The sequence below is a fragment of the Varanus komodoensis genome, unplaced genomic scaffold (assembly GCF_004798865.1).
Source record: "Varanus komodoensis strain SLA01 unplaced genomic scaffold, ASM479886v1 scaffold80, whole genome shotgun sequence".
Taxonomy (NCBI): Eukaryota; Metazoa; Chordata; class Lepidosauria; order Squamata; family Varanidae; genus Varanus; species Varanus komodoensis.
The window spans coordinates 1,267,586-1,282,291 of record NW_025336482.1 but is presented as its reverse complement, the minus strand read 5'-3'; the positions used below and the strand labels follow the sequence as shown (position 1 = coordinate 1,282,291).

General features: G+C 51.4%; 1 protein-coding gene across 4 annotated transcripts; it reads right to left on the bottom strand.

The window, feature by feature from the left end:
* Window positions 1-548: 548 nt before the first annotated feature.
* APBA3 (amyloid beta precursor protein binding family A member 3) lies at window positions 549-14,248 on the bottom strand. 4 transcript variants are annotated; one of them, XM_044455987.1, is made up of 12 exons: window positions 14,055-14,248; window positions 11,962-12,287; window positions 9,917-10,748; window positions 9,146-9,185; window positions 8,291-8,436; window positions 7,693-7,779; window positions 7,152-7,310; window positions 5,934-6,119; window positions 5,021-5,233; window positions 3,096-3,215; window positions 2,792-2,932; window positions 549-2,274 (listed from the first exon to the last, which is right to left on the bottom strand). In XM_044455987.1, exons 2-12 carry the CDS (start codon window positions 12,243-12,245, stop codon window positions 2,203-2,205), a joined length of 2,280 nt encoding a protein of 759 aa, XP_044311922.1. In that variant the 5' UTR covers window positions 12,246-12,287; window positions 14,055-14,248; the 3' UTR covers window positions 549-2,202. The 4 variants fall into 4 exon arrangements, with proteins under 4 accessions (XP_044311922.1, XP_044311925.1, XP_044311924.1 ...); XM_044455990.1 differs by having other exon boundaries at window positions 9,950-10,748; XM_044455989.1 differs by having other exon boundaries at window positions 9,917-10,745.
* Between the last annotated feature and the right edge of the window lie 458 nt (window positions 14,249-14,706).

The window sequence follows — 14,706 nt, the reverse complement described above, 5'->3', positions numbered from 1 at the left end:
AGTGCTTGGTATTTGCAAGCACCTGGGGCATGTCAGGAGTTCCCTTTCCAGCCCCACAACAGCCCTGCACAGTAGGTCATGCCACTGCTTCTATTCCAGAGGGAAAGTCAAAGTCTTATCATTGATATCTTAGGTATTTCCTGTGGCAGAGTCACAAAATCCCGAAGCAGCTTGGCCTAAAACCACTGAGAGTTTCTGACAGGTGGGAGGCCAAGGGGCTGTCATCCTACCACTTGCCTGCAGAAGACAGTGCCTGTGCTTTTATGCCCAAAGTGAGGCAGCGAAGGAAAGAAAACCCCTTTTATTTTTGTGACTTTCAAAAGAATTTCATCCTGGGGCAGAAATGACTTAACAGAAATTTCATTAACAGCAGAAATGATGGGACCTCTTTGCTTCCTGTTGTCTTTTCCAAAGCCAAAGATGAGCTTGTCAACTCAGAGCTGAAATGGGTGGGCTGGCTTTGCAAGGAAGGGCATTTCTGCCCGGCAAGGACCCCTCCCCCCATTTCCAGCAAGATGGCTTCCAGGAACACAGAAGCACAGTGCAGCTGAACCAAAACAAAATGGTATTTATTATTTTTCCTGCTATTGCAAACATCCCTCCGCAGCAGCTAGAATATTCCCCCGGATATTCAAGAGGCAGCAGAACCTTGTATTTCCGAGTAAAGACGCCACACGTTCCAAACCCTCTGAACAGTTTGTGATGCCCTGACACAGAGGTGCCCTCTGGATGTTTGCGCTACAGCTCCCAGCAGCCCCAGCCAGCATGGGCAACGATCAGGGATGATGGAAGTGGTAATCAACCCCCTTTTCAGGGGGCACCAAGTTTTCCTTTATAACTAGCTCTAGCTTAATGCTGCCTCTCCTTCGAGGACCTCTCCCCCTGTGTGGTTTTGGGGCAAATTTTGTTGGTTTTGGACAAACCTTGCACCTGGAGCATTGTTTTAAGCCTCTCGCTGCATGGGAGGAATCTCGGCAGTCTTCCAGCAGCCGACGACTGCTTGGATTATTTTATGTGCACTCCCAGCTCCAGGTCTGGGGCTCTTTGGCAAGACAGGCCCTTGGGGAGGGGGCTTCTCTCAGCCATGCCCCCCGCCTGCCTGCTCTCCCTCTCCATGGCCGGTACAACTCGCTTGCTGGGGAGCAAGGGAACCGCAGCACCTCTGGCCCTGCTCCTCACTCTGCTGTTGTCTGGGTCAGAGTCAGAAACCATGATCAAAGCAGGCTGCAAGAGCAGGGGGTTCTTGAAATCAGTACCCCGTTGAGTCTGGGCCCTTGGCAGCGGCCCACACATGCCGACCTTTGGTGCTGGTGCTGGACTGATAGAGAAGCATGCAGAGATTCAGTTGCCCAGCAGCACAGGGAAAAGATTAGGGGGCACCCAGCCTGCCAGACACCCACCTGCCTGCCCAAGGAACCCTTGTGGGCTCTTCCTCCTCAGCAGGTATAGCTTTTGCACCTGGATCACAGGTTGTCCACAGAGAAAGCCGTTTCTCAGCTAAGGGCCAGCTCTCACATCCTTGGCTGTCCTGATCAGCCCCAAACTTCAGAAGTGGCTTTTGATCTTTATTTGCAAGAAGGGGAGATGTGCCAAAACCCCACTGCCAGGTAGGACAGGAATGCATGGCAGAGGGATGGTCTGCCTAAGCCCACACAAGGTGGCCAGAGCTGTAAAATGACTGTACCACTTCAAAGAGCCGCTCAGGGGTCCCAGTGTTCAGAGGGGCCTTGCTTTGGCTTTTAAAGTAAAAAAAAAAAAAAAACCTGCAGAAACAGCTTGCAAACCCCATAAGGTAATCCCTAAGATTCATACACATCTTCCAAGACTTTTCTTTCTTTTAATGTCAGGCAAGCATAGCTTTCTCCCTGCACTGCTGCCGTCCCCTGAAGTGGTACAGTTTGACCTCCTGCAGGACTCTACCACTGGAAGGGACAAGGGAGGAAAATAATTCTGCAGAACGAGACCGGAAACTGCCTCTCAGTCCAGAAGAACAACATTCTCTGCCCCCTTTGGGGAAGCCAAACCCCGTCCTCAGGGAAGCAAAACAGACGTCCTTCTGCGGTGCAGGCAGGAAAGAACACAAGGCAAGTGCTGAACAGCCACGGCAAGGCTTAGAGAAGCTGGCGCGAAGGCTTGTTCCGGCCGGAAAAGTGCGCCGAACTCCTGAAGATGTTGCAGAGGGGCATCTCAACCGCTCCCCCGTCAGAGGAAGATGGGCTGCTCCTGGCCGGTCAAGAGGCGGTAGGTGGAAGCTGGCATGGTTTTGATGTGGACCTGCAAGGAGGGAGAAAGCAGGGGCTGAAGCGCCTTCAGCGACAAACAGCCCAAGGTTTTCTTCTGCAGCGTGGCTTTCCCAGCACTGGAGAGCGCAGGAACCCAAACGAGCCCGGATGCTGTCTGTCGGCCCCAGAACTGCTCTCTCAAGCTTGTACGCTGCAGTCACTTGTCCGAAAAGGGCAACCTGGAGCAGTGGTCAAAGCTGGGCTTTTCCCAGCCTGCTGCCCTCCAGATCTGTGTCGGGTGGTACCTGAAAGGTGGCAGGTTGGGATAGGATGGATTAAAGCTCGAGAGGAGCTTGTGGGAGGCCCAAACCTGAGTTCCAGTGAGGCACCAAAGTGTCTCAGTTGTACTCTTTTGCCCTGGCCTGCCTCACAAGAACGTTGTGAGGGCAGCAAGGGCGCATAGTCCCCTCTGAGGTCCTTTAGATTTTCAGAACATGTGTAGAAAGTAAAAAGCCTCAACTCAACGGCCTTCTGGGGCATGCAAGAGGAGAAGGCCGTCGTCCACACACCTCGCTGACTGCCTGGGTGAGAATCTGGATGATCTTTTCATGGGACATGGCCACCACGCTCTGCCCGTTGATCTCAATGATGCGGTGGCCCACGCGGATGCCTCCGCGCTCAGCGATCCCGCCACGCATGAGACTGCAGATCTGGAACGGAGACAGGAAACAGGGGCAGCGGGGAACAATCCTATTAGAGCAGCACGTTTCAGGGCACCAGGCAAAGTGCCTCCTACTGGCACACGCACACACATAGTTCTCCCCTCTAAGCACGCAGCTTGGCTGGCTTGCTCGAGCCACCTAAACTACTCACAATGCCATTTTCCACGCAGAATCCCAGGGGGTATTTAGTGTCAGGACGCCGAACAATGGCTGTGGTGACAGGCGGGCAGTGAACCACATTAAGTGTCACCTCGGTCTGATTTTTCAAATCCTGGAAAGACAAGAAGGTTCTGGAAGGAGCTTTGGAAAATCAACCCTTATGTTCCACACACCAGCAAAAAAGAAGACACAAAGCCAAAGCTGCTACTATGTTCTGTCTAGCTCAATATTCCGATTGGTTCTCATTTCCCTGCCTCTTAAGCAAGGAACTTCCCACGTCATGATTTGTGATATTTCATGTTTAAAGTGCAGAAGTTCCAGATTCATCCAGAAAAGGCAGAAGACTCCAAAATTAATTGTCCTATAGCATATGAAAATAGCAGAACATTTAGCAACATGAAGAAACACAAAACCCGATAACACGCAGCTAAAAACACATGTTTAAACAGTTCTTTAAACACCTGGGCAATTTCCCCCCACCTCTGGTACTCCCAAAAACCTCTTGCTTGCTTTCATCGACTAACAATGCACTTTTCTAACAGCTCACAGAAGCAAAGAGGGAAAGGTAACCCCAGAGATCACCAAGGCCTTCCCCTCCACAGCTAGCACACTTCTCCACCTTTGACAACGTGCCCCATGATATTCTGGTGGAGAAACTGGGGAGTTTTGGGATACACCAAAGCACCGTCTGGTGGATTAGGGCAGGGTTGAATGACCGAAAGCAGAGGGTAACCATTAGCGGGGAATCATCGGGATGGCGGCCAGTGACAAGCGGGGCCCCCCAGGGCTCTGTCCTGGGGCCGATCCTGTTTAATCTTTTCATTAATGACATGGAAAAAGGGGTGAACAGTCTGCTGATCAAATTCGCAGATGACACTAAAACTGGGGCAGTGGCCCCAACTGAGGAGCAGGTACTCCGGATCCAGAAGGATCTGGACAGACTATGGAAGTGGGCAGGAGACAACAGGATGGCGTTCAATGTGGATAACTGCAAGGTCTTGCACTTGGGGCACGGGAATGGGTGCCATAAGTACAAGTTGGGGGACAAGTGGCTGGAGAGCAGCACTTGTGAAAGGGACCCTGGGGTGCTGGTTGACTGCAGACTGAATATGAGCCAGCCGTGTGATGCGGTGGCCAAGAGGGCGAACGCCACCCTTGGTTGCATAGCCAGAAGCGTGGCTTCCAGGTCGAGAGAGGGATTACTGCCACTCAACATGACTCTGGTGCACCCGCAACTGGTGTATTGTGTTCAGTTTTGGGCCCCTCATTACAGAAAGGATATAGCCAGGTTAGAGTCAGGGCAGCGAAGGGCCACAAGGTTGGTGGCCAGTTTGCAGGGGAAGCCATATGGGGAGAGACTGAGGGAACTGGGCCTCTTCAGCCTGGAGAAGAGGAGGCTCAGAGGGGATCTGTTGGCGACATGCAGGTATGTGAGGGGGTGTCACACGGAGGTGGGCAGAGACCTGTTCTCCCCTGCAGAGGAAGGCAGGATGCGCTCCAACAGAGCCAAGCTCAGGGAACCAAGGTCCCATTTAGATGCCAGGAAGCACTTCCTGACAGTCAGGACCCTGAAGGTGTGGAATGGGCTTCCCCGGGAGGTCGTTGAAGCCCCATCGGTGAGGGTGTTCAAAGATAGGCTGGACATGCATGGTGGGCATGTCATGAGCAGGGCCGGCTGGAGCCGGGGGTCAGACTAGACGGCCTGGGAGACCCCTTCTGACTCGCTCTGTTTCTGTGTTTCCGCCATCCCCAATAGCTGGCGCACGAGTTCATTGCTGTGGACCTGATTTAGCATTGAACGTGCATGACGCAGATATGGCGGGGGAAGAGGGCACTTCCTCTCTTCCCAAGCAGCAAAACAACATGTGGGGGGTTGCTCTTATCACGGCTGTGATGTCACACACGCCACATTCTCACCCGGATGATGCTCTGGCACGACGCAAGAGGCAGGCCCACCAGGCTGGTCCCGTTGACGGACATGATGCGGTCGCCGATGCTCAGCTTGCCCGACCGCTCAGCCGCCCCCCTGTGCATAAGGTTGGCGATGACCACAGTGGGCAGGATGGAGCCCCAGCCCGACTCGACGATCACCACACCCAAGATCTCCCCCTTTTGCTTGGCGATGGTGACCTACAGGGCGAAACCCCGAAGAATTTACAAACGGTTGGGGAAAGCAAAGAGGCCAGGATCTGTTGAGGAAAGGGCCGCTCCAGCCAATGGGGAGCAATGCTGCTATCTTTCCAGGTTTGCTTATTTTGGTTATGGTGAGCAGAAACAGATTTAAACCAGATTCGCTCACAAAAAAGAGATTCTGTATCCAACCCAGATCATGTTCTCATCCAAGTACAGTAAATCCCTTAAGCCTCTAGTTTTCTTTACTTTGATATTAAAAACCTCTGCAGAATGGACACATGCGTCGATTTCTTCAGCCATGTTGGTGGCATCCGCTTATCTTCAATACAACCCAGGAAACAAGAAATAAATAATAAATATAATTAGGATGGATTAGACCTTTTTTGACCTCATTTCCCATTGTATTTTTGCCGATATTCTTTGCTTGTAGTTGTTTTCCAGCATGGATTGTTGGATTATCTCTTGGAAAATAAATTCATTGAGAAAAGCATTGGTCAGGCAGCGAGAAAGACAATAACCTTGAATTGCCTGGACAATAACCTTGAATTGCACAGTTGCTTCGACCCAAGGCCACATGCAGAGGAAAACCTGCTTTCCCTCCAGCCCCGGTTCCAGGAAATGAGGACACCAATCCAAAACAGCCTTTGCACAGCGGGGACTCCCACCCTCAGAGAGGAGGCCTATCAGTTTCTCTTACTTCCATGCAGTTCTCTTGCTTGGAGAAGTGGGCCAGGTCCCCATTGTACAGTTCCTCCCCGTCCTCCAGGGCGTCGGTGTCGGACTGCCGGGGATTGAGCTGCGTGGGGTCAATGCCGCTGGCACACAGGAAGCGCTGGTACGCCACGCTGAAGGCCTGGCCGATTGCTTGAGCGATCAGCTGGGCCTGTGGGAAGCACAAGGCAAATCAGTGCGTCCAGCTTCACAGCTGGCTGTCCCTTCACAGCTGGGCCCACTGCCATGCCCAGGGGGCATCCGAAGAAGCCAAGCTGTTCCGTCCAAGCTGTCTGATGGCCCCGCCAGGCCTGGAACAGGACTGCACCTGAAGCAGCTGCTCTGGGATTTAAATAACAGGAGGGTCATTTAGAAATAGTTTTTATTTTCCTAGGGCTCCAATATCACCACAGATGGTGACTGCAGCTAAGATATTAAAAGATGCTTGCTTCTTGGGAGAAAAGCTATGGCAAATTTAGGCAGCATACTAAACAGCAGAGACATCACCCTGCCGACAAAAGTGTGTACAGTCAAGGCGATGGTTTTCCCAGTTGCAATGTATGGCTGGGAAAGCTGGACCATAAGGAAGGCTGAGTGCCGAAGGATTGAGGCCTTTGGATTGTGGTGCTGGAGGAGACACCTGTGAGTCCCTTGGACCGCAAGGCGATCAAACCAGTCAGTCCTGGAGGAGATCAACCCTGACTGCTCTTTAGAAGGGCAGATCCTGAAGATGAAACTCAAATACTTTGGCCACCTAATGAGAAGGAGGGACTCCCTGGAGAAGAGCCCGATGCTGGCGACGATGGAGGGCAAAAGAAGAAGGGGGCGGCAGAGGGTGAGGTGGCTGGATGGGGTCCCTGGGGCGGTGGGTGTGGGCTTGGGAGGACTCCGGGGGGTGGTGGAGGGCAGGAAGGCCTGGAGGAGTGCTGTCCATGGGGTCGCGATGGGTCAGACACAACTTTGCGACTAGCAACAGCAACAACATTTAGAAATGCTGTGCAACCAAGTTAAAAATAAATTCCTGTAAGAATGGAAGTGGATGTTTGTACTTGGCTGTCTTTTCATCAGCGCCGAGATGGTGAATCCTGGCTGCCGGAAACTTGGCACGCATGCAGCGGGGTTCCTACCATTGTGTCCCTTGTGGCTATTTGATTTTTAAAATGCATGACTTTTTCAGTGTGCAGGAATGTTTCTCCAAACTCACATCAGAGGAATGAAAAACGTGGCAGATCATTTTATAAAGCTGCTTCTCGGCAGAGGTGTCTGCCCTACGAGGTAGTTTCCGCCGAGCCATCAGTACCACGATGTTCCCGATGTCGGCGATGTAGGAGATGGTCTGGAGCGCGTGGTCCATCATCGCCTCCTGCGGTTGGGGAAGAGAAGCGAGCTCCAACAGCGGTGCAGAAGAGCTCTCAGCCCTCGGGGGCCACACACCATTGGTGGGCGGGGCCAAGGCGAAGGGGGTGGGGCTGTGGACAAAAGTGGGCGGGGCTAAAAGCCCGATCCTTTTAGCTGGAAGCTCTTCCTTGCAGGGATTTAGGAAGCGGGGAAAGCTGTATGGAAACCAGGAAACTGTCCAACCAGGACTGTCTTCAAGGAATAAACTATTTGAAATTCCCCCCTTCTGCAACAGGGGCAGAAAAGAACACACCACCTGTGCAGGGAGAGAACGAATCTGAGGCCGGGGGTGAGGGTGCAGGACAATGCGACAAGTGACCTAGAACCGTTCCCCAAAAGACAGTCACCTGGGAATCCGCTGTCAGGACCTTGATTCTTCGAGTGGAGACGAAGAGATCTACCTCCGTCATGGGCTGGGATTCGCCTTCGGGAGCCTGCAAAGCGAATTGGCATAAGGAGTGGAAGTCAGGCACAAGACAAAGCCCCGAGAGCTATTTCTGGGACTGGAAAGGAAATCTGCATTTCCTCCAGATGGGAATATGACAACAGGCCATGACCTTCCTTGGGCTCAGCTGAAAGTTCAGATCTAATCCAAAACCCTACCCTTCCCAGCAGCTGTCTGTCTGGAGTCAATAAGTAGGGCATGATGGAAATGGAAGGCTCCCATTACGGAAGACTGAAAGATAGACTGCCTTTGAATATGGAGGTTCCATTTAGTTTTCATTCCAAACCTCAGAGCCATGCTGGCTTAGACCAAAGGCTTATCTCACCTGGGTTTCCTCAAAAACCGTGGCTGACCAGGTGCTTCTAGGATTGGGCTGTTTTCAGGTCAAAGCAGTGGGAAGGCAAAGGGCAGGGGAAGTGGGGAACGAGCCGCCCCAAACCCTCAGGGACCCGGGGAGGTGTCCTTTTTGACAAAGCCTTGTGCACTGCTGCCTGGCTCACCTTAATTCTGCCCATGGCCTCTTGTGCCTGGGCCATGCGGACGCTGGTGGGCGGGTTCCTCTCCGAGACCAGCTGTGTGGAGCCGAGGTACTTGGCCCCAAAGATCACCCCATCCAGCAAATCCTCAGGCTCACAGGGGCCTGGAACTGAGCAGAAGGGCTGGTTTATCAACATGGGATTGAAACAAAAAGTGCAGTCTTCTAGTCCTCAAGATGAAGCTAGGTTGCCCTCCCAGCCTACCCTGCTTGGCAGCTTCTCCCCACCCTCAGCTGTAAGCATTCAAATCAACTGCTGCGATGGGGAAAGTCTTTCTACAAAAGCTCTTTTTTTCCAGCTCTGCCTGGAGATGACCTGTTTGGAACCTAGGGCCTTGTGCATGCAAAGCAAGGACTCTTCCACTGATCCCTGGTCTATGCCTTACAAATAAAGCATATCTCTAGTCCTCATGATCCTGAATCAATGTTTGTTGTTAGCAGGAGCCTATTCAATGAAAATGTTTTATTTCAAGGGAACAGTAAATTAGCCGGAGTTGTTTGCTTCTATTATTTGTACCCCCCACCATCTCCTTCTAGGTCAACTTTTAGAGAAACTCATTTGCTACAGGGGCAAGCCTGCAAATTTCTAGCTGGCTTGGACAAACTGGGAATTGGAGGACTTCTCCTCTAGAGCATACAGGATCCTGCTTCCACAGGGACCCCGTCCAAAATGTTGGACTCATGGCCAGCCACCAGACCACGAGAGACGCCTGAAATGCCAGCCACGTAACAGATGACCTCTGGGAGAACATAGCCCTCAGCAGGAGAAAGAGAAAATAAAACCACGTAACCTGGGACCAGACTCCACAAATTTGCTCACCTTCCTTGTAGTCCGGGAAGGACGACAAATCAGCTCCTTTCTGTGATGATAAGAAAGAGGAAGCAAAGCAAAGGTTGGTGTGGTCAGGGCAGAGGAGAAGGTACCCTGAAGGAGGCCTGCAAAAGCTTGGCGAAAGCCCTGGTAAGTTCTCCACCCAAGCTCCCTTTTTGAAGGCCGAGTTGTGCAGGTAACATGATGCCGATCTGGCATTGCCAAGGCAGCCTAAATCCCACAGGTGTGCTCTAAGCTGCTGCTCAGTATCCGCTTACCTTGCTGTTGGACTCAGTGTGTCTTGCTTCCGAGTAGACATATATATAAGATTGGATTGCAAAGAGCAGGGAAGAAGATGAGGTTCAAAAGGTAAGAAGGTGGGGGTTAGAGGGAGCAGAAGGTTCACTTAGAGGAATTAAGCCACGCAGCTTAGAGTCCCAGATTCCCACTGAAGTCCCATCTTCCCCAGCCACTCTCCGTTCTGGCTGGGGCTGATAGCAGCTGCTGTCCAAAGCACCCAGAAGCCACCAAAGTCTGATCGGGCACTGCGTGGAGGCGTTTTTTAAAGATGCCAAGGAGAGCAGCGGGGCTTTTAAAAGCTAGAGGAAAGCACTTTTGGGAGAGCAGGAGCTGTGGAAAAGGGAGAACTCCCTCCAGAAAGCTGCTGCCTCCTTCACCCCGCACCCCACTGCAAGCAGGCATGTAAAAATCGCTCTCCCCCCGCCCCCCCGCAGGCTGTCCTCACCAGCCTTGACCCCTTGGGCCGGAGGGGGCTCCCACCTCTGCCCGGAGCCTTTCCCGTGGGATGCTCACAAGCAAATCGGATCCAGAAGCCGGCTCCTCCTCGCAGCTTGACCCCGGTGCGGCTGCTGCCCAGCCAGGCTCTGGCGAGCTCCGGGCACCCGAAGGAGCCGCTTCTTCCCCGTCGCCCCCGTCCTGCTGAGCCCACCGGCAGTCTGCTTCGTGCTCCGCCGGGGCCGACCCAGGCAAGGAGGGAGCTATGGGCCTCTCTGGCGCCAAGGCCCTCTCTGCAGCCCGCCCGCCCTGGCAGTGGCCGCCAGCAACCATGTCCGAGCAGGCCAGTGGAATCGGGTCGCCCCCGTCTGCCGGTGGGCCCCCCTCACACTGCAGCAGGCTGAGCAGGTCCTCGCAGTCGGCCTCGGCCGAAAGCAGCCGCCGGCCCTTCCGCCAGTGGGCGGGCTGCAGCAGCTGGTGGGAGGCCGCCCCCAGGCCATGCCCCGTGGCAAGATGCAGCAGCTGCCCCCGGCCCCGCACGGGCGCAAGGAGGGGGGCCCTGTCCGCCCCCGAGGCCTGGCTCTCCTCGCTGTCGGAGGCGGGGAGGAGGCCGTCTTCGGAGGTGGGCGAGCTGTCCCGGTCCGAGGGGCTGAGCCGCTGCAGCTGGGCCAGCAGGTCCTGCAGCTGGAGCCTCTCGGCTCCTGGATACTCCTCGCCGGCCTCGGCCTCTTCCAACTCCATGAGCAGCTCCTCCTGATCAGCAGCGGCCGGGCCCTGGGGGGCACTCCTCGCTTCCGCCGCATGGCCTGGACCCCTCGGCGGGCTCTCTCGGCACTGCTGGTCCTCTGGGCTGGCACCCTCCTCCATGGGGTACCTGCTGGGACAGGTCCAAGAGTTAAGCCCCCCCCAGGTCAGCGGGTGGCTGAGACCCTCCTCCAGGCCAGACGGGCAGGGCAGGTGGCTATCAAAGAGAAGAGCTGCCTCAGCCTTCACGGCCGTGGTACCTGCGCTCCGGAGCTTCTCCCGCCAGGCTGCTGGCCTGACACCTCCTGTATGGTCCTGGGGCGGGGCGAGCCTTTTTCTTCCAGGCATCTTACGACGTGTTTGAGAACCTCCGTTTTTACGGCTGGGTTTTAAGTTCTTTGGATGTGTGGGATAGTTTTATTCCTTTCTGCCCATTTTATGTTTAATGCTTGTATTATTTTTAAGCATGGCGTGCCAAAAACACCTCAAACAAGCAAGCAGATGTCGTTTGGAAAAAAGAAAAAAACAATCCAAGGTGAATTGCTACCAAAAGGTTGGGGGTGGGGGGAGCATTTCATGCACAGACAAATTGCTTGCTTGAAAACACCTACTTAAAATATATTTTTTAAAATTTATTTATTCATTTATTTAGAATTTTTGTATGCCGTCCTATTGCCTGAGCCTCGGGATGGCTTACATAACATAAATAAACATAATACAAATAGTGCAAATTAAAATCCAGATCCACCCTGGCTGCAAATTAAAACCTATAGATATTAAAAGTTGTTAAAATGTTGTTTAAATAAAAAGGTCTTAGCCTGGTGGCGAAAAACAAGTAACGACGGTGCCAGGCGGACCTCTCTGGGGAGCGCATTCCATAGGTGGGGCGCCACCGCAGAGAAGGCCCTCCTCCGGGTACTCACCCTCCTAATATCTTTCACGGAGGGCTCCCGGAGAAGGGCCTCTCCCGCCGATCTCAGGGGGCGGGAGGGCATATATGGACGTGGGTGCTCCTTTAGGTATCCAGGTCCCAAGCCATTTATTTAAACTATGGTTAAATATAAGCCAGGATCTGAAGTCAAAGTTTGATCCTGGCGTATCTCCATTAGTTTGTTGGCTGTATCTTTTAAAGGAAGAACATGTGGGGATGGTCTCTTTTTTGGATGGTTGTAGGCTTGGCATTGCACAAGTGAATTCAGAAGCAAAGTGCTGAATTTTTGCTTTGTCCGTGAAGAATGTTTTGAGGAGAAGCTACTTCAGCATTCCTGGAAGTGCAGGAAACTGGAGGAGTTCCTTGCAGAAATGAAACAAAAAACAGGAAGGGGTTTTCTCTCTCTCCTGCTTACCTGGAGACTTCGACATCCACATCTGCATAGCCCGGGACACTGTGATCTTGCGGGTTCAGGAGCCACCTGGGGTCCTCTGCCTGAGCTTGGCTGTCTGAGCTGCAGGGGCTGGATTCCATGTTCGGCAGCATGGGAGTAGCCCGGGGACTGGGTTGCTGCTGGACTACAGGAGAGTCTTTCTGGACTGGCAGCTCCCCCTCAGTGGCCGGGGCCTCCTCTAATTCCATGGTGGGAGATTCGAGGGGCTTGGCGGAAGCGTCAGCCGCGTCTTCTGTGAAATCCATGCTATTCTCGCTCTGCTGGGTTCAGGCAGAAACAACCCTACACTTGAGAAACCAAAAATCAGAGTGAAACATGAGGCCCAAGATGGGGAGATATTTCAGAACATGGAGACTTGCACCCGTTTGCAGAGTTTGGGGTTGATTTAAATAATTTTCAGGTGATTAATCATGCTTGGGGATGCTTTCATGTAGTTTTCTTGTTTTCCTGGCCACCCTGCGCATTGTCTGAAGAAAGATGGGCCTGAAATGTGTCCACTCGTTTATCTAAAATTTTTCTAATCCATTGGACTAAGAGTGTAATCAAAATATAAGTTTGCATTTGGTCCTCCTTGGGTCGTGCTTTTTTTGCTTACTTAAGCAGGTGGCTATTAGTATTCTATTACATTTACATCCCATTTCTTGCAACAAACCATGATACTTTATAAGGTGCTGATCTCCATTTCAGCCTGACAACAACAAGCAAGCCAGGTAGGCCAGGCTGGAAGTCTGTGAAAAGTAACCCAAGTGAGACTCGTGGCTGAGTGGGGACTACAATTCGCACCTCCCAATAGTCTTGCCACAACACCATACTGGCTCTCCTGCTGGCATTTTTAAGGCTTTTGGAGGTGCTTTTGCAACCCTCAAAAAAGCCTGGTATTTTCATCTTGTTTCTCAAGGATCATGTTTTGTGCCTCAGAGCTCTCAATAAAAGACAACCAAAAAACCCCAGCAAATACATTGATCATTACATGTTCGCATTAAGCTCATTGCAATGTTTATTCTGCCATTTGCCGAGAACCTGACAAACCAATTTGGAAAGCAGGAAAAGAATAACCAAGAATAAAATTGCCAAACTTGGATCAGAGGCAAAGAAGGAAGTGAATTGTTTATGTGCTTTTTTTTAAAGTGAGATGCAGAAATATGGCTTAGCTGTTTAGTTTTTAAACTATAGCTAGACAGTTCCTCAGCTGAGGATTTCCAGAATTAATCCGTTTTGGATGCAAAGAAGAAAGAAGCTGTCTATAGACATGGGCTTTTGCTTTTTGAGAGGTATAGCTCAATTTCTCTGCATCTTCTACAGGGCGATTCTATGACTATTTCCTCTTGAGTAACTCCCAGTTTTCAGTGGTGCTTACTCCCTTTCAAACATGTGCAAAACAAGGGATTTAGGATTGCAATATCCTAAATTTCAGGGTGTGAATTTGGGGGGGAGGGCATATTTAGGACTAAATTTGCTGAAGCGGTTACATTACAATTCTGTCCATATTGACCTTTTCCACTCAATCCCGTTAATTTTCCATCACTTTTACCCGTTTGAAATTATGCTTTGTTTCATGCTGCCTGCAAACAAAACTTTATAAAAGCAGGATAAAGAATACCAAGGCAATGAACGCATTTCTTTTTACCACTGAAAAGCAAAACATATTCAATAAGCTTGCTACAAAACGCGATGCATCATTGCTACAATTTCCCCCCTTACGCTGTTATTTGGGTTTCGACGCTACATTGTTTTCAAGCTGACCTTGTAATGTACCAGACAGAATGCACAGTACAAATATTTTTAAATAAATAAAATCACAATAATCGCCATCATCATCTAGATGTCATTCGTGCTGTCTTTGTATGCAATCTCTTTCTTCGGTAAACAACTTTTGCACTGCCACCGAACAAGGCCAACCACGTATTGTTTGGTTTGGTTTTTCCAGAAACTCCGCCATGAGGACTAACTCCCAAGTCAACAAGCGCAAAACCCACCCTTTCACAAGATTAAGGTGGGCCTCGGTGTCAAAAGACTTCTAATATAATAAGAATTAACTGCATGGGCAAACTTACTTCTTGAGGGGAAAAAGTTTCACTCAGCAGGAGCTTCAAGGAGGAGTTTGAACCCTTAATTAAGTGCAGGGTGTTCTTGAGCAGCCACGCAGGATCAGGACCCTTCACGCTGCATCCGGTCATTGCACTTTAAGAAATTTGGGCTTTTCTCGCCATTTAATTTTTCCTGATGATACTTTTCTCTCCTCTCTCGCTCTCTCTCTCCCTTTCCTGGAATGAGCACGTGCTCAGAAAGGATTCTGGGGAATGTAGTTTTGTACAGCTGGGAAGGCTCAACTTCTCTCTGGTGCGGAACAGCTGCCTACTCCACAAAGAGCCCCTGACTAGCTGTCATCTTCCCTGTGGTGAAGATTTCTGCAGCACCACGAAGCTTGCACATACCTTCTTGCAAAACTGAGAAGAATTACAAAAGCCACCAGCTTTAGCCTGCCCTGGAAAGCTGCATTTTGAAAAGGCAGTCTTGAAAAGATGGCTTGTATTTTGGAGTCAGGTTTCTGGTTTCATTCTGGCCTAAGGAATGATGCTTCCACAAAGATCAGACCAGAAGACTTTCTTTCCGTCCGTCAGGCGAAACCAAATACCCTGCCCTTTGTCAGAAAAGCCAAGGTTGGAAGATTGTCTGTGTCCTGATCCGGTTTCCTTTCCGAGCCCG

What these genes read in the sequence shown, in the direction of transcription:
- APBA3 (XM_044455987.1), bottom strand. Translation starts at nt 12,245, where the DNA reads ATGGATTTCACAGAAGACGCGGCTGACGCTTCCGCCAAGCCCCTCGAA. An exon ending in TCCTGACAGCGGATTCCCAG is followed by an intron (nt 7,311 to 7,692) that starts GTGACTGTCTTT and finishes CCCCAACCGCAG; the next exon opens with GAGGCGATGATGGACCACGC. An exon ending in TCACCCAGGCAGTCAGCGAG is followed by an intron (nt 2,275 to 2,791) that starts GTGTGTGGACGA and finishes CCCTCCTTGCAG; the next exon opens with GTCCACATCAAAACCATGCC.